General features: G+C 37.5%; 1 protein-coding gene across 1 annotated transcript in view; it reads left to right on the forward strand.

The window, feature by feature from the left end:
* The window catches only part of LOC149554829 (TLD-domain containing nucleolar protein), a 162,640-nt gene that overhangs the window by 32,269 nt on the left and 107,856 nt on the right, over positions 1-22,515 (forward strand). The window contains exon 2 of the mRNA XM_089828840.1: positions 17,169-17,798. Within this exon, the coding sequence (XP_089684966.1) occupies positions 17,169-17,798 (630 nt within the window). The remainder of the gene's footprint in view (positions 1-17,168; positions 17,799-22,515) is intronic.

Raw genomic sequence — 22,515 nt, forward strand, 5'->3', positions numbered from 1 at the left:
GAAATTGTGTTAAGGTGGTCGCTGCGATTCCAAGAACAAAGTAATAGACGACAATGACTACAAAGACTAGTTTAAAAATCTCTAAGTCCCCCATGGAACAACAGGTAGAAGTGTATGAACATTGAAGACAAAACACAACCCATGAAGGAGTGGGAAGAGATTACACGAGAACTACCACTCCTAGGTATTTCCTCGGTATAAGGGGTGATTGACGAAGACATTTGGAAGGGTGATTTTGTACAAATTGAATCATTTGTGCACTTTGAAGACAACAATAGTGAGGAAAGGAATCTTGAAGGAGAGGTAGCAGACTTGGTTGATAGTATCTTGCAGGGCATTGAAAATCTAGCTATAATGGAGGGACCTATAATAGGAGGACCCGAACCAGAAACTCAGGGGAGAAGGGAGTATCGACAATATAAGGGAAGTAACAAAAGTGTGAAGGCCAGAGTTGGAAGGGTAGTGGGCTTGCACATGGCCAAAGGTCTATGAGAAGCACATGGACACGGAGGAGGAGCCGACCCACCTAATTCTATAATGTGCATGGTGTTGACTGTATGAGAAAAATGGTATACACCCTAGAGAAGAAGAAACTTCCCAAATTTAGTGGCGACGAATGAGAGGACCCAATCCACCACAATAAAACATGCGTAATTGTTAGAAATAGGAAATAATGAGAGGGGGGATGTGAATCAATATTTCACAAACTTTTGCCCAACTGTGGATATCTTTTATAATCTTAGAACATGCACATGTGAATATATTGAAAAGTAAACATAACAATAACATAATGCAACTCATAACACCATTATTTGTTAACTAGGGAACTTTGGCCAAGGGAAAACCCCGGTGCGAATGGCCCACAAAATAATCCACTAATTAAAAGTACCTTATGAAAGATATTGACCCTGTTAGGAGTCTATTACATCCGTATAGTGTCTCGGTCTTTATTAGAGGACTAGGCCTTGTTAGAAGCCTCAACCCTGTTAGGTTTTGTTATTACAATTTACAAAATGTATGCAAGATGAGCCCACTACCCAAACATACAATATACAATAGAGTTCAGTACATAAAAGGTATAGAAACAAAAACAATCTTCTCATACATTGTTTCTTACTGCTCTCAACATCAAATTCACATCACATAACAATAACATTTCAATGTCATAGAGATCACAAAACTTTGCATCCAAAGATTTGTTCGTTATACCATATTATTTTGTATTGTCGGCTTTCATACAATCACACATGTTTGAAAATGCATGTCTGTAACCACTAACTCATCAATATTTCCGTCTATACAGATCATAAAGCTTGTGCACTCAGGTACGGAATCCTTACACTCTATACTATCACCAAGTAACTTCGCATGTGCCAATACTTCGTGTGTGAACTGTGCCAATCAAAAAGATGTTTGTGCTGATAGATAAACTTCATAATACTTAGGCAATTTTCTAAGTCTTCAACCAAAACTGTACCTTCATAATATGTTGACTTCATACAAGTAATATGTTGCCATAAATGACTGACAACTCCAAACTATCTACCTAGCCAAATTGCCAACACTAATGATATGGGAGGCTAATGCCCAAGAGGACTAGGACTACTGGTTGAAGGTCTTCCCTTCTACCTTACGAGGAGTCACAATTAAGTGGTACACAAACCTACTAGTTGGTGGCATGAGAACTTGGGACAATTCGAAAAACATTTTTTAAGAAGCGTTTAGATTAGTTCATGACAATGATGAAGTAGTGACATGAATTTACAGGATAAGGGGAAAATGAGGCCGTAGGGGCTTTCTATTGTAGTCTGAAGGAAATTATTGGTAAATTAGAAAACCAACGAGCAGATGGCTTGAAGAAAAGGTGGTTTATTTAAGGACTAACCTCATCCCTTCCGAAGAAAATGAAAGTGGTATCCTCATCCTCTTGTAGAAAAGCTTACAATCGGGTGATGTATATTGAGAGTGAAAGTAAGACGTCCAAAGAGAAGGAATAAAATTAGTGACAATGATAGCATGGATTATGTCCATGTAGGGGAGTCATGGATTGTATAGGTACTCGAGAAGGATATCATACAAATCATGAAAGAGATGAGAGTAAAGAAGGAAATGGTGAAGGAGGGCAAAGAACCGTGGTGTACAAAATGTAAAAGTAAAGGGCATAGCAAGGCCAATTGTCTAAAGAAATCATTTTGTGACAATTGCCAAGTTTTGGGACACTACATTAAGGATTGCCCATATAATCTGAAGGCCAGGAGCACTCAAGTGCTCTTCACCCAAGGAGAACAGGTTACTCCTACAACACTACCTCAAGCTTCGAACTCTAATGCCTTACCCAATATGTACAACAATAACTAATGAGGCAACAACAATAGCAATACCAACACACCAAGAAATCGTATCCAGTATGGTGTGAAGGGGTGACTTATGATCCAATGTTGTAGATGTAACAAGTGGGGTTTTTTTGTGTGTGAGTTCTAGAATTGACAAGTAGGTGAAAACATATTATGCAAGTGGTGGGGTCCAAGCAACCATGAGGACACTGATTGTACCAAACTAAAGGGAGTAAGTATGATAGATATCAAAGGCCTTGACTAAGAAGTATTGGCAATGACAAGGTTGTAGGCAAAGAAAGCCACGTATCCGAATACTCGTAGAGAGAAGGAAAGGTTGAAGGAAGCTAAAATTGACATTGAATAGGCAATGGAGGAAGAATGGAAACTGTCACATGACATTGCAAGCACTCCCCTTCTATTAGCCTTTGAAGAAAATATCATAAATAGATGTTGCAAGCCATTGTGCTAGTACGGGTGGTAGAGTTTTGGAGACCCTACCGCAACTAAAGGGGGCAATCACCAATGTGGGTAGTGACAAAAATGGTAATCAGAATATTGGAAGACCATTCGATAATGGCTGAACTACTATGGCACAAAAGGACACTCCCACCAGTACAACCACAAACTTGTTATTGTAGTTGGCCTCAAAAGGAGTGGTTGAGATAGAAATTATGAGGTGCAAACAGGCAAACATCATTGTGGACAATGGATCTGGCATAAATTCACTCCTAGAAGAAATATGGAAGGCCTTGGGCAAACCAACATTTTGGCTGCCAAATTTCCATTTGGTAGGTGCCGATCAACATGACATCAAACTAATTGGAACACTTATGGCACAAAAGGTAGTCATTGAGATGTGACAATTCTTCTTGGACTTCGTGATAATCTCATTGGAAAAGGGGTATGATGCTCTCCTTAGCAAGGATTGGCTCATTGCAACAAAGGCTAACCACAATTGGAAAAAGAACACACCTCTATTGAGAGTGACGACATGTCATTGATCTACGGAACTGGGCAGTAAGCGAAGAGTTGGCATCAAACTCCAAGTCTGAAGGGGGAGAATTCGACATGGAAGGAGGGATAAAGCTCAACAACCAAGGGGTATTGAGACCAAGGAATTGTTTGGAGCATGAAACTAGTTCTCTCAATAGATTGTTCCATTGGTAGATGGATGATTATGAAGTTTTCCATCCAGATTGTAACATGCTGGAGGTTGAAGCAGAAGAGGACATGTACCCTTCAGATTATGGTTGTAATATCCTAATCCCAGAGCTTGAAAATAAATATAATTATAAAAATGAATACATTTATGAATACGTGCATCATTAGCATATAAAATATAATCATTAAGATGAGATCAACAATATAAATGACTAATTACATAAATAAGCATAGTTAATTATATTGATATCATAATTAAAATATTAAAATAATTACTAAGCTATAATAATTGAGTGAGAAACAATTACTTATAATTATTCAAGAAACTATTAATAAATAGTACTCTCCCATGATAAATCAAATAATATATAAATATTAACAATTACAAATAAACAATTGCAATACAATATTAAAATATTAAATTTGGAATCAAATAATAAGCTGACCACATGGGACACAACCTGTGGGAAAAGGTACGTGAGTGCATGTAAAAGACTTGGAGTACGGGAAGTACGGAGAGAGGAGTGAATTATTGGGAAGGTGACTGGAAAATAAGGAAGTAAAAATGATAAGAGAATTTTTGAATGACATTAAACAAGTAATAAAAAAATATCAAACAAATAATTAACATATAAATAGCAGCAGTATTTACATGGCTGAAAATATATAGCAGCAAAATTTGCATGGTTGGAAATATATTGTAATGTCCCCTCTTTAGTTCGACATGGCATTGATCATGGATTTGCCTATTCCAGACTCTCGTAGGCAAATGGTGTGGAAAGAGAGTCAATTCTGCGGATCAGATAGTCATATCTTGCTCTTGAAGAAGTGTTAAGAGGTTATATTTTATCATTATGTGATATTGGGGCCCACATGTTATAATTTTAATTTGAGTTGCACTTTTTATTTTATAAAATTACTTTATTATAAAAAAGTGCATTATAATGAGAAATTATAAAGGATGTTTCTAGAAGTTCTAGCAACTTCTTAGAAAAGTGAATAAATAGAGGGCTGGGCCTCTCATTTGGACATGCTTGGATTGGAGAACTCTTCTACTTCTTCATTGTGAAGACATTTGTGGACTTTGGATCTGCAAATTATTCGATCTTTGGGAACGAATCACTCCCTTGGATTGGCGACTTTGAGGGTGTGAAATATCACCTGAACTGTTGCATAATTGGAGTTGGTATTCAGCCATCTCATTGGAGCTTATTGAGAATTCGTTGTTAGGGTTTGTTTTTGGTTGGAATAAGGATTTCAGATTTGCCCTATCATTGGAGAAGCATTTGACAAGAGTTTGAAGACAGAATAAGTGCATTTTCAGAATTGGCAAAGCAGGGTTCGGAACCACATAATTGCTCATATCTCCTCAAACCCTTGGAGTTAATTTTTTATGGTTTTACAGGGTTACTACCTAACCCTAGGCGCCCATTTTCCTTGCATTTGGGGGTCCCAAAACCCTAATATTATTTTATTTCAGTAGCCGTACAGGTACGGCCTGGTACGGCCCTGCTAGTTTGGGCAGCAGCAGCAAATTAAGGACAGTTTGGGGGTGCGGTTGGAGGTCTTCATCAACGATCTGCAGCAAAACGTGGTGTTCTTCCATAGTTCTTCAAACCAGGTTCTTGCATTCTGAAATATATGTCAATTTTTGGGTAAATTTGCTGTCATACAGTCATTGTAATAATCAGTCCAGAATTGGTAATAAAATAATTTCAGAATTTATTGCATTGTAATTGAGATATAGTTCAATGGCTTTATATATATTGTAATTCTGTGATTACATTCTGAAAGTATCAAATCTGAAATTACCATATTCTGAATATTGTTACTGTTACACGCCAAGTGTTTGACAAAATTCCTAAGTTCAGTTTGAGGGTTTCTGTGGCCTTTATAGAGAGGGTCATTACAGTGGTATCAGAGCTATAAGTCCTGCCATCCTGTGGAGGTCTTATAGGGAATTTGGAACAGCTGGATAGGAGGGAAAGTGTTTGACGAAATGTCAAAACACTAAAATCAGAGCATGCGACAAAGGCCTTATAATTTCCGCAATACCAAAGCAAGACAAGATAGGATTTCTAACCTGCAGAGCGAACAGTCTAGCTCATCTATCTAGGTGGACATAGAATCCAGTCATACAGACACAGGGGAGGTATTTTTTGATCAAGACTACGACTACATTATGGATAGAGGCGGGAATGCCGGTCCAGATCCGCAAGAGGAAAGATTTTTACAGTTATTAGACACCCTGGCACAGGGACAGCGATTAGCCGAACAAAGAGCACAAGAACAGAATCAGAGAATGGAGCTTATGATGCAGATGATGGCTCGACAAATGGGGTTGAACGCTAACATAGGTGGAGGAAATAATCAGAATGGTCACAATCAGAATGGGAATAATCAGGATGAGAGACATAATGGAGGCGAACAAATTGGGAAAAATTTCGGTCATGCCCCCTAGCAAGCTCGGACAGTAAGTTCGAGGCCTATGATTCCTACGTTCCTTCCTAGAGCTCCAGAGCAGCCGGTACCAGAACCCCAGATCACTGACATACAGGATCAGCTGAGGAGAGATTGGGAAGCAGGAGGACCAGATTTTACAGCTGCAATCACCTTTAGAGAGTATATGGATGTGCGGATGAAGCATATGCCCCGTGGACAAGACAGGACTCAGAACTATGAGCTACGAAAGAAAGTAGGAAAACTACAGTTACCATATTATGATGGCTCGGGGAAGTCTACAGCAAGAGCTTGGGTTCAAAAGCTTGACACATACTTTCAATTGAATCCTATGTCTGAGGAAGAAGCTATTAAGTATGCAGCAATTCACCTGGATGGGTTAGCACACGAATGGTGGCATCATGGTATGATCACTATGGGTCATGCACACATTACCTCATATGTGGAGTTTACGGAGAGACTGATTGAACGTTTTGATAAGAAAGATCCAGAACTCCATTTCAAGGAATTAGCCCAGCTTAAACAGTGGGGCTCATTGGAAACATACATTTCAGAGTTTCAGAAACTTGCAGTGTTAGTAACAGATGTATCTGAACGAAGGCTATTGGTTTTATTTATGGATGGGTTAGTTGATCCGTTGAGAGGGTGGATTAAAGCTCTCAACCCTTCCACTTTGCAGGAAGCCATTAAGAAAGCTCGTGACATGGATTCCTCTTCAGCTTCTAAAAATAAATTTCAGGCAAAGAGTTTCCCTTCAAGAAAAGATAAGGACAAGAAACCCTTTCATAGAGAGGCACAGCTACCTAAGGAAGAAAGTAAGAGGCTGGACAAGGAGACACTTAATGACTTGCGTAGGAAGAAGCTATGCTTCTATTGCAAAGGCCCGTATGAGTACGGCCATGACTGTCCTATGAGGCCAAAAGGGAAGGCCAACCGGGCAATGTGGGCTTATTACGAAGGCTCAGATTCAGATGGTTCAGAACATCATGATGAGGATCCTGATGAAGCAGAGGGAGAGCAGGAGATAGACAGTGCAGGGAAAAGGCAGGAAACAGAGCTACATTTACAGGAAGCACGACTGTCTAGTATCCAGAGAGAGGGATCTTTTAGAGTTCGGGGAGTCTTGGCTGGACAGAAGGTTATTACATTGTTGGACACAGGTGCCACGCATAATTTCATTGATGCACGATTTGTAGAGAAGCGTGGACTCATTACTGAGGAGTTCGAAGGACTAAGAGTCAAGGTAGCTGATGGATACACTCTTCGTTGTGACAGGATGGTACGAGACTTACCTTTGCGCTTGAACAACTACGAGTTTAAGGCGGATTATCATGTGGTCAACATGGGTGACATGGACATAGTACTTGGGATGCAGTGGCTACATTCATTGAAGGTGGTTACCCTGAGATTAGAGGATATGGAGATACAATTCGAAATAAATGGTAGGATTCATGTGCTAAAGGCTATCCGTAATGGAGACATCAGGACTATCTCATTTAGGCGGCTGGAGAGATTAACTAGGCATAATGATATAGAGTGGGCAGCAGTTTGTACTTTGATACCTACACAGGAGGAGCAACATAAGGTGGAATATCATCCTGATATTCAGAAGTTGAGGATTAAGTACGAAAAGGTATTCAGTGAGATTCCACTAGGCAGGCCACCGGACAGAGGTATTGAGCATATTATTGAACTGGAGGAAGGTGCTAAACCTATCATGATCACACCATATCGACATCCAAAGCGACTCAAGGATGAGATCGAAAGGACCATTGAGGAGTTGCTAGCTATGGGGCACATCCGACCTAGTAAGTCACCTTTTGCATCTTCTGTTGTTTTGGTAAAAAAGAAGGATGGAACGCTTCGGATGTGTATTGATTACAGGGCATTAAATAAGAGAACCATTAAGAACAGGTATCCTATTCCTCGCATTGATGAGTTGATAGATGAATTGCATGGGGCCTGTTATTTCACGAAAATTGATTTGAGATCAGGATATCACCAGATCAGAGTCCGTGAATAGGATATTGAGAAAACTGCTTTCAGATGTCATTGTGGGCACTTTGAGTTTGTAGTCATGCCTTTCGGCCTGACCAATGCACCTGCCACTTTCCAGTCCACTATGAACAGAGTTTTCCACCATCAGTTGAGGAAATTCGTGCTGGTGTTTTTTGATGACATTTTGATCTATAGCCGAACATGGCAGGAGCATCTAGAGCATTTGGAGACGGTGTTGAGCATTCTACAGAAGGAGTCCTTGTATGCAAAGGAGTCCAAATGTGACTTAGGGATGACCGAGCTGTTATATTTAGGCCACATCATTAGTGCAGAGGGAGTGCGGATGGATCCTGAAAAGATTCGCGCTATTGTTGATTGGCCTCCACCAGAGAACCTTACACAGTTAAGGGGGTTCCTTGGTTTATGTGGTTTTTATCGCAGGTTTGTCAGTGGCTACTCACGACATGCAGCTCCCATGACAGATTTACTGAAAAAAGGGGAATTTGTGTGGACTCAGAAGGCACAGGACTGTTTTATGAGATTTAAGGAGATAATGACTACGTGCCTAGTTCTAGCATTACCTGATTTCACGAAGCCATTTGAGCTTCAATGTGATGCATCTGGAGAAGGAGTAGGTGCTGTACTTATGCAGAATAAGTACCCCATAGCTTATGAGAGCAGGAAGCTCAGAGGCCCTGAGCGTTCATTCAGTATATATGATAAGGAGATGTTGGCCATCATGCATGCTTTGGCCAAATTCAGACAATATCTTGTGGGTAGCAAGTTTTGTATTAAAACTAATCATAACAGTTTGAGGCATTTCTTGGGACAGCAGGACCTGAATGATCGCCAACAAAAGTGGGTAAGTAAGTTGCAGGCATATGATTTTGACATCTCATATGTCAAGGGAACTCAGAATGTTGTTGCAGATGCTCTATCTCGAAGGCCACACCTCACTCTTATGGTTCAGATATCAGAGGATTGGCGACACTTGATTATAGCAGAGTATGCCAGGGATACATGGGCCTCCGATATAGTAGAGGGAACAGTGATTGATACCAGATACACACTTGTGGATGATTTGATCATTTACAAGAACAGGATTTACCTAGTCCTAGGATCGAAGGTTAAGCAACTGATTATGAGAGCACTTCACGACTCACCGACAGCAGGCCATCCCGGGTACTTCAAGACTTACAAGTCAGTTCAAGAGCGGTTCACTTGGAAAGTGCTGAAAGCTGATGTTTTGCAGTATGTTCGAGAGTGTCTTGTTTGCCAGCAAAACAAACAAGAACACAGCTATCCGGCAGGGCTCCTACAGCCACTTCCGATTCCCGACAGGAAGTGGGAATGCATCTCCATGGACTTTATCACAGGTTTGCCCAAGGTACAAGGACGAGATTGTATTTATGTGGTGGTAGATAGATTAACGAAATATGCTCATTTCTTTCCTATCACCACTACACATTCAGCAGCTCAGGTGGCAGAGGTTTTCTTTCGGGAGGTTTTCAGATTGCACGGCTTGCCTCAGAACATTGTGAGTGATAGGGATAGCCGTTTCATGAGTCACTTTTGGCAGGAGGTATTCCGGTTATGTGGCACGGAGCTTACACCCAGCACTAGCTATCACCCACAAACCGATGGTCAGACAGAAATTGTGAACAAATGGGTGGAAGGGTATTTAAGGAATTATGTGGCAGCTCAGCAGCGAGCTTGGGTCAGATGGATATATCTCTGCGAGTATTGTTACAATACTACATATCATATGACTATACAGATGACACCCTTCATGGCACTTTACGGTTATGAAGCACCTAGTTTCTTGGATTTGTTGTTGAGTGACAGCCGGGTACCCAGTGCAGGTGAATTATTACAGGAGAGTAAGGATATAGTTGCTACTCTCAAAGACAATATTGCAAGAGCTCAGAACCAGCAGAAGCAGTATGCAGACCAGAAGAGAACTGAGCGTAGTTTTGAGGTAGATGATATGGTTTACCTCATGTTGCAGCCATATAGGCAATCTACTCTTAAGAAGAGTGGGGCAGAGAAACTTAAGCCACGCTATTATGGACCATTCAGGATTATCAGGCGAGTTGGTGAAGTGGCTTATGAGTTGGAGCTTCCCGCAGATAGCAGAGTGCACAATGTGTTTCATGTGTCACGCCTCAAGAAGGCGTTGGGTCAGAATGTGGTGCCTTCTGCAGTATTACCTCCTTTAGACGATGAGGGAAAATTGATTTTAGTACCAGAATCCATCCTGGAGAGCAGAGAAAAGCAGCTTCTTAGAAGGGTGATCAGAGAATACTTGGTTAAGTGGAAAGATTTACCTGTTGAGGATGCTACTTGGGAGGGGGAGGCTATTTTGCAGCACTCGGCGTTGAGATTGCTTGAGGCCAAGCAATTTCAGGAGGGGCGGACTGCTGCAGATCGTTGATGAAGACCTCCAACCGCACCCCCAACTGTCCTTAATTTGCTGCTGCTGCCCAAACTAGCAGGGCCGTACCAGGCCGTACCTGTACGGCTGCTGAAATAAAATAATATTAGGGTTTTGGGACCCCCAAATGCAAGGAAAATGGGCGCCTAGGGTTAGGTAGTAACCCTGTAAAACCATAAAAAAATAACTCCAAGGGGTTGAGGAGATATGAGCAATTATGTGGTTCCGAACCCTGCTTTGCCAATTCTGAAAATGCACTTATTTTGTCTTCAAACTCTTGTCAAATGCTTCTCCAATGATAGGGCAAATCTGAAATCCTTATTTCAACCAAAAAAAAACCCTAACAACGAATTCTCAATAAGCTCCAATGAGATGGCTGAATACCAACTCCAATTATGCAACAGTTCAGGTGATATTTCACACCCTCAAAGTCGCCAATCCAAGGGAGTGATTCGTTCCCAAAGATCGAATAATTTGCAGATCCAAAGTCCACAAATGTCTTCACAATGAAGAAGTAGAAGAGTTCTCCAATCCAAGCATGTCCAAATGAGAGGCCCAACCCTCTATTTATTCACTTTTCTAAGAAGTTGCTAGAACTTCTAGAAACATCCTTTATAATTTCTCATTATAATGCACTTTTTTATAATAAAGTAATTTTATAAAATAAAAAGTGCAACTCAAATTAAAATTATAACATGTGGGCCCCAATATCACATAATGATAAAATATAACCTCTTAACACTTCTTCAAGAGCAAGATATGACTATCTGATCCGCAGAATTGACTCTCTTTCCACACCATTTGCCTACGAGAGTCTGGAATAGGCAAATCCATGATCAATGCCATGTCGAACTAAAGAGGGGACATTACATATATGAATATCTCCATCCCATTTTCCACTTACAAGGGAAAAAGCAACCTATATGGAAATATTAAAATGCAGAAAAAGTAAGCCTTTAACAATGTATAAGACATAGAAAACAAAAAGATAAAAGAGTAACCGAATGATTGACATTAGAAATATGATTTAATAAATAGCATCTAAAAAATAAAGGAGCAGCAAATAAGGGATGGAGGAAGTCTGGATAAGAATATAAAGAAGAGGAATTTCAAGTTAAAGTAGCAACAATAAAATAAAGGAAACAACTCTTAATAAAGAATGTATTAAAACTAAAGGAGATAATCAGATATAATTAAATAAGAGATTTAAATGGGATGATGTGAATATAAAGAAATATTAAAATATAATCAAATAGAGAACTTGCACATTAATTGAAATACTTCTTTTATAAGAAGAAGTCCTAAACATATGTATACGTTATGTAAAATATTCTAAATGAATTTGGAAAAATAAATAAATTAAGAGTAAATATCAAATGGGGACATTACAATGGTGAATACAAGAAAGGTGTGGCGAGGGTGAATGATACCCTGACCCATTGCTTTGAAAGGGTTAAGGCAGTAAAATACGAGGAACTAAGCATAGAGGTGAACTTGGGGAAGGAGGATGACTTGAAGGTAATTCTCATTGGAGACGAGGATGATTGAGGCCTCGTGCAGAAAACTTCATTGAGGATATTTTTGGAATACAAGGATGGGTCCACATGGACATATAAGGACATGAAGGGCATATCATTAGAATTATGCATCCACCAAATTCCCTTAGTATCGGATGCATGCCTCGTACAAAATATATTGTACCACATGATCAAGAACTATGTGGAAAAAGTGCAAGTACAAACAAGTGAATGGGTGTCACCCATTGTTATCTCCCTAAAGAAAGATACAAATCAGATCCGAATTTGTGTCTTCCAATGTCTTAATGCCATCACTATTAAGGATACCTTCCCCATTCCGTTTACCGACAACATACTGGAAGAGGTGGCAAGGCATGGGATGTATTTGTTCATGAACGAGCTCTTGGAAAACATCTAGATCAATATCATTGAGGCTGATAAATTGAAGATGACATTCATCGTGGAGAATAGTGTATATGCATACAACATGATGCCCTTCGAGCTTTACAACACCCTTGCCACCTTCTCGAGAATAATACTCCATATTTTTGACAAGATGTTGCTTGACAATTTTAAGGCTTTCCTTGATGATTGGTCCATATATAGTGGGAAGGAAACCCACCTCACAACATTGTGGGAGTGCATGGAACGATGTGAGTAGGCACGACTGGCACACAACCCAAAGAAGTGTCAATTCATGGTACCATAGTGTAAGGTACCTGGTCATATATTTTGCAAGGAATTATTGAAGATGAATCTTGAGCTAAGGTTTATCATTTAGAGGGGAAGCTTAGAGTATGTGATGGGAGTGACATTCTTCTTAGGGCATGTTGACTATTACTGATGGTTTATCAAAGGATTTGCAAAGATCTCATTTCCACTGGATAAGCTGTCTAGGAAAGGTCAACCATTCATTTAGGGAACCGAACAAGAAGATGCATTCAAAGAACTCAAGTCCAAACTAGTAAGTGCTCCTATTCTGGCATATTCAAACTCGAACAAAAAATTTCATGTAAATGTGGACACCAGAAATTATGCCATTGATGCTACATTGACACAAACCGACCTAGAAGGATTGAACCATCTAATATTTTTTTTGAGCCGACTAGTGTCAAGGCTGGCAAGAAATTATAGGTCGGTGGAATGGGAGGCATTGGGCATGGTATATGCTGTACTCAAATTTCAACAATACCTCCTTGCCACACCCCTTCACATTTTACGTGGATCGCGAAGCAATGATGTACCTAGTAAACAAGTATACGAAAGGGTAAGTAGGTGGTTGCTCATACTTAAAGAATGCACATTCACAATTATATTACAGCCCAAGAAAAAGTCATGTTATTGTAGACCAAATGTCAAGAATAAAATTAGGAGAGCCCACAGAAGGAGTGAACAAAGACTTTCTAGATGCTCACCTGTTCCGAATAGTTGTCTGTAATATCCCCCCTAATAGTGGAATTTGATTATAATAGTCAGAATAAAAATATATAAACACTTCAAAATTGTAAGAGAGAATAATTATAATATAACAAAGTTATTAATAAGAGACTATGATAACTAAAGATACTTTTATATATATATATAATATTGAATAATATTATTACATTTGATAGATACTCAAATTAATATAACTAAATATTAGTATATAATATAACAATCAAGAGTCACATCCCATCGATGAAGGGACACGGACAAGTGCAGGCCCATGTATATAACAAGGATGGAAACCATTTTGAAAAAAAAGGAGGGGGATATGAAGAGGCATTTAACTTGTATGAGGAACTTCCATGCGACAGATAAAGCCATGTACAAATGACAACACAACTACCTCTGAAGTGGAGTTTTTGACGTTAAATCCAAGTTGCGGCAGCACCAAGGACTATGGAGAAATGTATGAAGACTTTATCCATCATTCAGCCTGTGTGTTGAAGGTACCAATAACCAAGTGATTGTTAATAACAGTTGGAAGCAGACGTAAATTCATGACTGGTTAGGAGAATAAGACTCACAATTATTGAGAAATAATAGAGGGAAGCAGATTATCGAACACTGAAATATAGAATTGACTGCCTTCAATATTGGAGGAGGACATTGACGTTCATACACAGAAGATCACAGGGAAGAGAAGAAATTAATTTTCAATCAGAACTATACGTTAGAAGGAAGTAAAAGATTCAGATAAGATACACCAAGACACCAATAGCGGACAAGGAGTTAAGATGAAAGGCATCGAAGGGAAGAACAAAGTCAGTAGAGATCAAACAAAGAACAATATGATAGAAAGATAACAAATAATATAATCTAACAAATCCCGGTAGCATAAACAGAGAAATAAAAAGACATACATTCGCAGGCAATACCCATCAAACGACAATGACTAACAGACCAACCATCACAATACACAAGGAAAAGAGTTTGCAGATCTGTATCAAGCATATATCCCAGTATATAAGAAAAAGAATACAGTCCCTCATTGGGAAGAAAGAGACATCACAATGCGTTGAACATGACAATAATACAGTGAGCTCTCGAAGAGAATAAATATCATAAATATTCCAAAGATAAATCTGTTAGTGATAAATATAAATTGGAAAACCATCAACAGGATTATACATCAGTATTAAGGAATTGCAAAGGCAATGCCATTGATGGAATGGTTAGCTATTGAGACGGTGTTCCCAGCATACAAGGACTTTACACTCAGTGAACCTTTCGAATCAGAAAAAGAAGATGTACGGACAAATAATTGTAGAAAAATATTGCAGAGATTAAATAACAAAGTACAGAGATATCATAACATATATATTGAGAATGGGAAATTAGTTTTGCTATTAGAGATGGACAATTGAGAGTTAAAATAATGAGAAGTTTTCATACAGTGTGAGATTAAGAGAATTGAGGTATAAATGAATAAGAATTTATAGTTCTAAGAGAGCATGATTTTTATAAGATTAAGCTCTCTTAAAGAGAACTCAGAGATTGTTATAAGATTAAGCTCTCTTAAAGAGAACTTCAGTTTAGGATTCAGTAAGCATTCCAGTCAGTATTCCATCTGTTGGTACTATATCAATTTTCACTGCTAGTCCTACCATCTCTACAATTGTTTCCATTCCGGATTCAAAGGCATTAAGTACAAGGACAGTTGAACCTAAGGCTCAACCAAGTACAAGATTTTTGAGTAGAGGAAAGGAGATAGAGGAGGATATTGATCTAGATGAGGAGATTGAGATTCCTAAATGGGATTTTGATAAGATCACTGCAGATCAAATGCGAATAGCTGGTCAACTCCTCCAAAAGAAAGCAAAACAGAAGAAATTGAGAGAGGAGAGAGACAGAGAATATAAAATCATAGAAGATGCCAAGAATATTTTGATTGAGGCGATAGGTGTTGAAGTTGCTACTTCTCAACACATTCTGTTTCAACTGGAAGAGGTAGTCCAGAAGTTTAATGAGGACTCCAGTGGTCAAGACAAATTGATTGAGAAAGCAAAAAAAAAATTTGATAATAAAGTGCTTGAGCACATTGCTCAGCAAATTGCCATTCAGCAAGTGGAGCTTTCCTCAATTTTGACCAATCTTGAAACCTCTTGCACAAATGTAACATCACTTTTTGCAAAGTTATGTAATGTTACCGAGTTCACAAAGGAAATAAAGAGCAAACTAACAAAGATTGATGAAGATCTGAAGGCCAGTGCACAACAATTGCAACTTGACCCTAGTTCAAGCTCTGCACATCATATGAAATCAGATTCTTGTTAGATATGCAGGTAGAGTTGTTGAGAGAAGAAGCAAGGATCCGGTCTACATCGATAGATATTCAGAATATGATCCTTCCCATCATGGATACAATGCAGAAGCATATTGCTTATTCCAAAACATTGATGCATGACAACAACTTCTCCATTGCAGATCACATGATAGAACTCTCTATAGAAGTGCAAATTGCTCTACATACGTGCAAAGTTTTGCAAGAAAATTGGGACAAGACTCTAGCATTCATATTTAAGGTACATTCTGATTTTCTTTCTTATATTGGTGTCTCCATGTAAATAAGTTTTGAATAAATCTTTGGCATTATTGTCAAAAGGGGGAGAGACACTTAGTATGCTATATAAGGGGAGAGACACTTATTATGTATAGTGAGATACTATGTACATTGTATGGGGGAGAATCATGCAAAGGAAAGGAAAGTATAGAATTTGTAGATATAGTATACTATATATACTTACAAAGAAATTTTTTGAAAAATCTCAAAAAAAAACAGTATACCATACCAAGCCAATACTACACTGTGATGTATATAAGTTTTGGCTGATAAGCGTTTTTGTCACTAATGCCAAAGGGGGAGATTGTTGACATTTAGTCAAATTTTTTATTAGTGACAACACTTATTTAGATTCTGTATGGTTACCGAGCTCTGATACCAATTGTTGGAAATATAGGAGTAATTGAGAGGGTGGGTGAATTAGTTACCACTAAAATATTTCCAACAGTAATAGGCCAACCTCCATCAGACAACTGACCCCCTAAGGAGGGGACATTGCAAAACAAAAAGCTCTTTAAAGATTTATAGCTTGATAATCTTCATAAAGAACAACCTGCCTGTATTGTTAGTAGACCAAAACAGATCAACACGTAAGGACTCAACCACTTCAATAGAATTAACATAATTGACATTGATATAATAAGAAGAACCTGACATTGGGTTACAGATATAATTTAACAGTTTTTAAGTGGTAGCAAATTTCGGTATTAATGCTATTCTTGCTTTAGATATGATTTTTAACATTATGTCTTTGATTAGAAATTGGCATGATTATAGATCTTGTGAATTTGTGTGTCATATCCATCCTTGATAGTTTTCAGATCCTTGTTGAATGTTCTTCAATTAGTTGGAATCCTGCCATTTTCTGAATGGTTATAGTATCTGACAGTTTGTTGGATTTGCATATGTAATTGTTCTTTGTTGGTGTTGCTTGTATCTTTGTGTTTATGTGTCATTAGCCTTGACAATGTCAAATACTAGATGCCTACTTGCAGTGTGGATTTATAATTGTAAATATCCGTATGAATAGAAGTTTATCTGCTGAATAATTCCTTTTGATTTTTTTTTTAACATTCCGAGAGACGCAATGAATTCTCTGTTTTATCCGTCTTTCAGCTTGTTGTCTTTTAGCTTTTTTGCTCAATTTACACATTTCTAACTGGTTATTGAGGTTGTTTTGTAACTCATTATTCTAACTTTTTGTTCCTGTCTTTCAGGAATGTTTTCGTTGCAAGTTCCTAAATTTGGAAGCAAAAGATTATTCAGTATCTGCAGAATTTCCTAAGTTGCTAAGCGGGCTAAGTGCAACAATAGTTTTAACACATTTTACACCAGACAATGGACAAGTATTTTGGCCAGCATTCTTGAGAGGCTATGATAAGTGTTGCAAAAAGAAACCCATGTCTCTATCCATTAACCTGCTAATCAGGCTATTTCATGATGTCAGGAGAAGGGCTGAAATTCCTTCCAACATTGAAATTACAGAAGATGATGATAATGAGAAAATTGGTGGGCATCTTAATAAAAATGATGTACGAGACTTTTTGTGGTTCTGTTGGGTTATGGAGCATAATGCAAAGTATGCAGATTTCAATGATAATAAGATAAATGAAAATACTATAAAGCTCCCAGATATAAAATTCCTTGTAAGTTCTGCAATTGTAGCCTTTTCTGGATCCGACCTGGAAGAGCTACAGAGAGAGGATTCAAAAGATACAAGAACTTCAAACATCGAAATACCAATTCAGAGTTTATATTCTTGGATTCTTGCTACAATTCCAGGACTTGCTTATTGCTTACCACAATATGTTCAAAATGCCCTTCAAAGATCCAGTTTAAGTTCCATGGTAAACATATTTGTCACTTGCTTAATGGTAGTTCTTTCTTCCTTTATTTTGACACACTTCAAATATATGCAGTATCCAGGATATGTAGGAAAGAATGGTGTTCTAATTGATAAATGAGATAGATAGACAATGAATAAGATGCCTTTCCTTTTTCCTTTTTCATTTTTTTAGAGTTGTACAATAGAACCTTTTGAAATATGTTTCCTCAGAGCGTTATCATTTTTCTAAAAGTTTTGCCTTAATTATCTTTGTTTAAGGGATTTTCAGTTTCCTGTACTGATCTGAAAGCATTTTTGCAAGTGACACAATGGGATCCACCATTGTGCATAAAAATGGTACATGTTGGGGTTGCAATTCAAACTGCTGTTGTTGGGTTCCCATCCTAATCTTTCTCCTGCTACAATGATCATGTAGTGTCTGTGGGTCATTTCTGGCTGTTATGAGGATGCTTCTTCGTGTTTCTTTTCGTTTGTCTTGTTTCCGTTTTGTGGGATTTTAGGCCCATCTGAAGCCTATAAAATGTGCATATTATTATAGGACATGATTTGTTTTTGTTATGCTTAGATGTATCTTGCAACAATCTGCACCCCATAAAGCATGAGCTACTGAGCATGGAAAGTTCTGCAGGTGTGCAACTTGAAATCTAAGACTATCTCTAGGTAAAAAAACCAGCTGTGCATTTACTCTTCCTAACTTTATTAATTTTTTATATATTTGAAGTCGCAAATAATAGATAATATACACGCTAAATTTTTAATGTATAACAACTATAGATTATCAATAAAGTTAATTGGGATATATAGTATAAAATAATAATATTTCACCTAAGTATTAATCTTTTCAAGGTAATAGTAATATTAATACCTTAAAGAAATATTTATTGTTAATTATAAAATTTATTAATGCAACAGGTAATTAATATTTTTCGTATTAATGTTATATATTCACACTATATTATATCAAATTTGTAATAATATCAAATATTAATGTTGCCCTCTACTCCAATGAGCCTTGTGTGCTTGTCCTTTTCAATGAGCAAATTCTTATTGAACTGATTGCATGGCGGATCTACTTTTTTTACACAGTTAAGCTTTTTGCCCTTCTCTTTTTCCTTATTAAAATGCGTGACCAAACAAATAGAAAATGTTCAAATTTTTTAGAGGCAAATACATTAGGTTTAGTGTAGAGCACAATTTTTTTACCAGATTCTTCATTGGTTTGCACAAATTTGTGTAGGACGAATTCACAATTTTTGAACGCACATGAATAGAACTCTCAACAAATCAACTCCTAATTCAAACTGTGAGACTTGGGTTCAGGCATGGCAGGGGACAAATCAATAGGTTGGAGTTTGTCGATGCTTTGTAGTTTTGTTGATATGAAGTTTCAAGTCACCGTGAACTCCTACTTAGTTTTTCTAGTTGTTTTGTGGTAAGCCTATTCTTGTTAATCAAGCGGATCAAGCTATAAATGGACTGATTTTCCTCTATAGTAGAGGAGCTAGCAATTTGTGAGAGTAAACAAACAAGAAGCTGTTTCAAGTTTCACTTTTGGCGTATCTTTCCCATGAGAATTCCATCACCCAATGGGTTTTTATTGATGCAATATTGGCATATCATCCTAGCTCTTGTTTTGTAGGACCTTGAATATAAAAAAACTAAAGCCACTGCTCTCAAACTATAGTTGCCTCCATAGTGCTATGCCTTTCAGAAAGGGCTTTCATAAGCTCCTCCATTGCCTTATCATAATAAGAAGGAACCATTCATATAAGCCTAGGTGAATACCACTTCAAATTAAAAGCATACACAACCAAATGAAGAGGGGCGTTTAGTGAGTCCACCTCTGTGTCGATATGCCTAATACACTTATATTAAAATTGCAATTCAAGGTCTTTGTCAAGAATTGCTTTCTTAATTTGATCAAGCAAGCTATCAAAAAGTCTCTTTTTCTCTCCAAGGGTAGGAGAGGCTATATCCATATTTGTGATAAGTTTGTTAGTTTGAACATTATAATATCATGTCTGTAAATTAAATTATTGGATTTGGTTGTATGGCATTGCATTTCAAGTTGTTAGAACAAAGATCTAGTTATTGGAGGTACACTAGTCATCCTGTAATATAGGATACATCAATCCCATAACCATGTAATATATAATTGTACAAAATATGGAGGACACTAGAAATATATTATTCTATTAGCTCTTCCTTAATCTCTATCATGGTATAAGAGCAAGGCATTTGAAGTAAAGTTACCTAAGAGTGACCACATGATCTTCTAACAAACCCCATTTGAAATTTGGCATTAGGGAGTGTAAACCTCATTGTTGGTGGTCAAATTTGCTGAAAGATGATGAAAAGAAAGCAGTAAAGATCTGGGTATTTGTGTTGCAAAATCTTGAGTAAACAAATTACGAGCCACCTGAAAAAGAAAGTATGTTGTTGGTAGCTCATTTGAAGAGCAATTTGATTAGAGTGATGAATAATTTGGCTCAAAATACATCTCAAATGAAATGCTATAGTTGCAGTTAAGAATGAATATAAGTAGGCAAAAGGAGACAGGGCATAAGTAAAGGAGTTGACTATGTAAGCTTTGTTTTCTTCTAATTAAAGAGATGGCAAGTTACATAGACAAGGAGAAGAAAATGATAACAATGGTGTCACCCATTTCATGTCACCTTGTGGGGAAGAAGCTTTATATAAAGAAAAACATTTGAGCTTGTTCGTTCAAAATGAAGTGTATGTTGCACAACATCAAAGAGTGGCGAAAGTGTTCAAGCATTTGCGAAAAAGTATTGGGCATCAAAGAAAAATTTGTTAAGTAGCAAATCAACTACAGGAGATGTAGGTGGTTGGAAGATAAGTAGCATCCTCTTGTCAATCAGTACCAATGAGGTTTCCGAAGCTTATTAGTGACAACTATTTGTGCCAAAATGACTAAGTCAAAGGTAACCTTCAATGGAAATGGTAGTTTCCTATGTTGTTATTGTGTTATTGTTTTGCCTAAAAAATATTAGATAGACAACAATAAATAGAGAATAAAAAATACACAAAAGACACAAAAAATTATCTTGGGAAAACCGTTCCACTTGAAGGAAAAACCTAACCACACCACGAAAATATCACTTTTATTGGTAATAAAAATGTTCTAGTATACAATTCTTTTTGCTTGATACAATATATATAAAGTATAGGGGGGACTTTTCATCACACAATTGAAGATCTCTTCAATTCTTAAATATACAACTCTCTGCATTTCCATACGCATGCCTCTTTGCATGATAAATGTTTCTAAATATCATCTCAAATATTATTACAAATGTTTTCTTCAACTGAAGATGACCATAATGATCATAATAGTCATATTTTTATTTCATAAAATTAGAGATAAAGATCTCTATCATAGCTGCAATCTTCAACACTTCCTCTTTAGCAAGAGAGCGATCTTTAGTATGGCAGTTGCACATAGCTGCAACCAAAGATGTTGATGATAAATGCTTATCACATGGATCCTCATATATAAAAACGTGTAAACTCAGCATAACATAATTCATCATCATAGTAACAGAAAATGTAGTCACACACATGACTTTCACCACGCCTCATTGCAGAGGGTGGAATGAGGGTTTTCATCTCAAACTTCTTCCAGAGAAGAATGCAATTCTACCATGCCTCAGTGTAGAGGGTGGATCAAAGGGCTTTTATTAAACTTATAGCCATGAATTTTCTCAACATAACAATAAAAGAACAAGTAACTTATTAATATTCAACAAAAAGTCATGGAATCACTCAACATGAAAAGCCTAGAAGGATCATAGTCAACTTACGTCACTGACTCTCTCAACATGATGTTGTCATAGAATCTCTCATTATGACATCCAACTCCCATCACGAAATCTCTCAATGTGATGATATCATGGACTCTCTCTACATGATGTTCACCATGACTGCCCTCATAAGTGAAAGAGCTATCATAGTTGTCCTTACAACTTTATTAGTATCATATGAATAAGCACTCATAATCAACAAGAAGGAAATCACAACTAAGACTCGTTTCCAACAAGAGTCTCGACTTCTACAATACCTAACTTGTCACAGAGAAAATAACTCATTAATAACATGTATATGAATGGTGGGGATTCCATAAAGACTCCTTCTCAATAGGGAATAACTTTGATCATCACAAGAAGACGATAGATGAAACCTCCCTCTAAAGCTAAAACATCTCCATCTGAATATGTATTATTAAAGCAACATCCTCATCCCATTGCTTCTTGTTGTGCCTTTCAACCAAGAGAGATAAAATAACTCATAAGATTTATATATAATTTGGAGATTCCATCAAGCCTCTCTCTCAACAGGACAACTTTGATCATCACAAGAAGACAGCAGATCAAACCTCCCTCTGAAACTAAAACATCTCCCTCTGAGTATGTATCATTAAAGCAACATCCTCATTTCACTGCTTCTTGTTGCGCCCTAAAACCAAGAGAGATAAAATAACTCAAAAAATTAAAATATAATGAAGAGAAGTATAGCATACACTATTCTTAGAAATTCATATTCTATCATAAAATACTTATCTCTGCATAACAACTCAGCTCTACAGCAAAACAATTCTCATGCTGAAACATGGCAAAACTGAATATGAATGATCCTTCATTTGCTTCATCCTCAGTATGTTCAAAAATAAAGCTTTTTGATTCACCAATAGACACACC

Source organism: Cupressus sempervirens, chromosome 5 (assembly GCF_028749045.1).
Source record: "Cupressus sempervirens isolate cs-2001-9-10 chromosome 5, ASM2874904v1, whole genome shotgun sequence".
In the NCBI taxonomy this organism is placed as follows: Eukaryota; Viridiplantae; Streptophyta; class Pinopsida; order Cupressales; family Cupressaceae; genus Cupressus; species Cupressus sempervirens.